We start from the raw sequence: 4,018 nt of genomic DNA on the forward strand, positions 1-4,018 counted from the left end.
TTTCCATAAGAAAATATCTCCTGAAAAACTTCCTCTTTGGTTCAAATTGTAGGAAGTTATCTCACCAAATTCTTCTTGTGAAACAAATTTAATGCTTGAAAATTTAGAAGACTATAACTTTGTGAGATTTACTGTGAATCATTTTTTATTGTTTTGAGCATGCACCTTAGTGGAAACCAATGTGAGAGGAAATAAGTTATTTTCTATTATAAAAATCTTTGGTAAAAGATGATAATCTGTTGCTTTATCAATAATTAAATAGTAGTTATCTTGAAACACGAATTTATAATTTTTTTGCTATAAATTGCTCAATATTTAAAAGATTGTGTTGTAGTTTTGATATGTGCAAAGTATCACAAACACAAGTAGGTTCTACTTAGTTTTCACTGCAAAGATACCGTTCCTTATTATATCAACCTCTTCATCATCAAATTTCACTTGAATTCTCACATAATCATCTAATTTGATAATTATTAGATTTATTTATCATATGATTTGAATAGTCATTATCTAGGACTGGTACATTCTTTTGATTTTATTTTGTCAAATTATATAAGAATTTAATGTGTCACATCTTTAGAAGACTCTTTAAAATAGTTAACTCTTGACTAATTCAAATCAGATTCGTCCTTTCGTAATTCAGATTTATAGTGTCCATATCATTCACAATACACATTAGATGTTTCTATGAGCCACAAAACCCTTTTCTCGTTTTCTACCACATCTAATATTAGTAAAAGTTTCCCCTTGAGACTCATTTGATGGAGAAAGAGGAGCTGTAAATTTTTCTTGAATTCTTATACTATATTCATAATTTTCATAGTAGATATCCTAATATTAATAATTTTCTCTTATAAACAATGAAAGTTGAAATGGAAAGCTACTGCTATTAACTATCCAGAAACAACTTTTAATCTAATTTTGCTTTCTGCATAATAAAAAATCTGCAACCTACTCTGATACCAATTAAAATATAAAAATTTAAAGCTCTAACATTATACTGAACAGCAAAAATAACAGAACTGTAATAAAATATTATTAATTAAAAAAGGAATAAAAATAAAAAAACCTAAAACACTAGAAAACAAAAGACATCGCATGCAATTGATCAGCATAACTCAATCTTCATTTAGCAGTATGTCTTCTATATGTCAATTGCAGAACATTACCAGTCAGTCAAATTTGCTTCAAGCTTGGCAAACAAGAAAATCAAGTCCAAAGCTTGCCATTAGATTAGTATTCAGAATTACTTTGATTTTGTCTATTTACAGAATTCCACTGAAAAAAAGATTTTATCTATAAACTAAAGAACGAAGCATTTAAGTCTTTATGCCATTCAACTAGAGATTTGACTTAATAAGGAGCAATAACACTACGGTAGTTTTGGAAGTCCAATTTTACTATCAATAAGCCAGTCCTCAACATATCAGTATACAAACAGAACTAATAGACAGTCTCTTAGGAGAGCAGCAGAATACAATATAACAGAACAATGGCAGCTGAGGCTACACATTGATTTTATACCGCTGACTCTAATAATGATCTGATATTTAAAGCACACTCTGATATTAGACACAAGCATACACATTTGTAATTACTATCTATTCTGAATTTCAGAAGGTCACACAAATTCAAGCTACACCGTTCATCCAGCACGAAACCTAATCCCAGATACCCATTATGATAACAGTCTTGGCATACCCGTTCTATATACTCATACCCATTCCATATACTCATACCAGCAACAAGTTTTTTTCTAACCTAGCATAACCATGCATATTCCCTTGACTAGTTTGAAAGGGGTCTGCACCAAGCAAAAACCCTTTGCGAGGCAGACAGCTTTGCCTTTTACTATATAGTACTTTCTGTTGAGCGATTCCTTGATATGCTCAAATTGAAGGGAAGGATGAACGGAGGCTGCAAAGAAAGGCTTACAAATGTCCTTCCACATGGCAGCAATGTAGTCGTCGCTTATCATGCTGCTTCCAGGAACTATAACGCCACATTTTCTGAGGACTTTAACGTCCTTGGCTGTGTCGATGAGGCTTTTCATGAGCTCCACATACTGTGTTATCACCGTCCCTCGATTCGTCTCAATGAACTCCAGTGCTAGCAAATTCCTCAACACCACTTCAGTGAACATGTCAGTTACAGTCAACTTTGGAAGATAAAGGGTGCCGGAATACCTGTCGAATCTGATTTGCTGCATGCTCTTGCCGAGAATAAAAGGTGTCAACGTAATTCCATGTTTGACCAGCTTCCTGGCATTAATCTTAAAATCACTTCGGCCGGCTCTCGCTTGAGGAAAACAGCAAGTACGGCATGCTATGCTAATGGCCCCTCCAATGGCAATCTGAGATTCCTGGAAGCAATTGGATCCGTGTTTTTCTTCCTCCATTTGGAGAAAGGAGGAAACACATTTGTGCATGTAGGCCAACAGATGTTTCTCCTCGCCCTCATTCTTAACTGAGGAACACTCAAATTTGTCAAACGAACACAGACTAGCCATCTGCCTCTTCAAGAGCTCATCAAAGCTACCATCACCGTTTAGAGTGAGGTGATCATGAGCTTGATTGAGAAGGAAAAGAGGAAGTTGGTTTTCTAACTTGACAATGTCACACTTTATGCTTCCCGTTGCTGAGGGAAGGCGAGATTGACCAGCTTGATCACAAGCATCCTTCAGAAACTGGTAGAGGAAAAAGGAATCTACCATCATCATCCACCCAAACTTTCGAAAGTCTTCCTGCGTATCCAGTTTCCAGTTGTAAAACTGCTCCAATTTAGATTTGTTGGGCTGGACCGTATTTTCGAGAAACTCGCAAATACGTTCTGGATCATTGCGCACAGCATCCTTGAAATATTTGAGCTTGTACATTTCCATCTGGGAAATGATGGAGAGGCCATGATGCAAAGGCCCGACAGGAGCATCCCTGAGGGCGCGATAGTAGTAAGGCCCCAGCGACACAATTAGAGGAGCGTATGCGTCTGCTTTGGCCTCCGCCACAACCTCTGGAACGCGCTTGCTCTCTGTACCAACTGAAACACTACCATCACCGTCTCTTGCTTCAACTATCTTTTGCACTTCAGCAATCCATTCGTCTGAAATAAGTTCATCACTTGAACCAACAAGCGCCATTAACTCTAAACAATCTAACCAAATGCAACGCTCTGAACATTATGAAAACCCATCTAGTATAAATAAAACAGATACGGCCTCGTAATGGACCGTCAAATTTGAAACAAGCAGCTCATTCTTATGTCCTTGTCTGGTTAATTCAACGTTTTAAGATAGAAAAGGTTACACTTTTTAAGGGGTAAATATTTAACACTACAGCTCAAGGAATATGTGCTCATGTGAAAGTTAAATTTTTTGAAGGAAAATGTGCCCATGTTAAAGTTGAATTTTTCAATTAAAACTCCGGCAGGCAGTGAACGACCTCACGTCAACTCAAAAGCAGCTCCCTACTTTCTTGACCCTCCATCAATCTAGCGAGCAATGTCTGGAATTTTACATCTGATAAAACATTTCCATGGACAGTTAATATTTTCGTTCAAAAAGGTCAGCATCATAAATTGACTCTCAATTTTTATTTTTATTTTTATTTTTATGTTTTTATATATATATATTTTTTTTTGGGTATCAAGAGCACTAAAACTTTTGATATTTTTTAGATCCAGGGTAGCAATATTAATGCATTCACTCATATCTATTAAATATCAAAGCATCAAACAATCAGAATTAAGAATTAAATTAGATTGATCAAATTTCATAATGTTTATATTTATTTCAAAATACACAAATAGTTTTATCTATTATTGTAATGGAAAATAGTACTCTAATAGTATTCTTAGGATGATGTCAACATTTTGAATGTTGATGCATCAATCAATGAGAAGCAAGAATTAAACTAGGTTGACCAAATTTCCTAATGTTTGACAATAAAATGGGTGATAAAGCCACTTGATTTTTTATAATATTTTTTTTAAAAATATTATTTTTCTTTTCCTATTGCACAAT

General features: G+C 34.9%; 1 protein-coding gene across 1 annotated transcript; it reads right to left on the reverse strand.

The window, feature by feature from the left end:
* Positions 1 to 1,756: 1,756 nt before the first annotated feature.
* LOC131071674 (putative UPF0481 protein At3g02645) lies at positions 1,757 to 3,136 on the reverse strand. The gene has a single exon (XM_058007611.2). The coding sequence runs from the start codon at positions 3,134 to 3,136 to the stop codon at positions 1,757 to 1,759; it is 1,380 nt and encodes a 459-aa protein (XP_057863594.2).
* Between the last annotated feature and the right edge of the window lie 882 nt (positions 3,137 to 4,018).

Source organism: Cryptomeria japonica, chromosome 4 (genome assembly GCF_030272615.1).
Source record: "Cryptomeria japonica chromosome 4, Sugi_1.0, whole genome shotgun sequence".
Classification (NCBI taxonomy): Eukaryota; Viridiplantae; Streptophyta; class Pinopsida; order Cupressales; family Cupressaceae; genus Cryptomeria; species Cryptomeria japonica.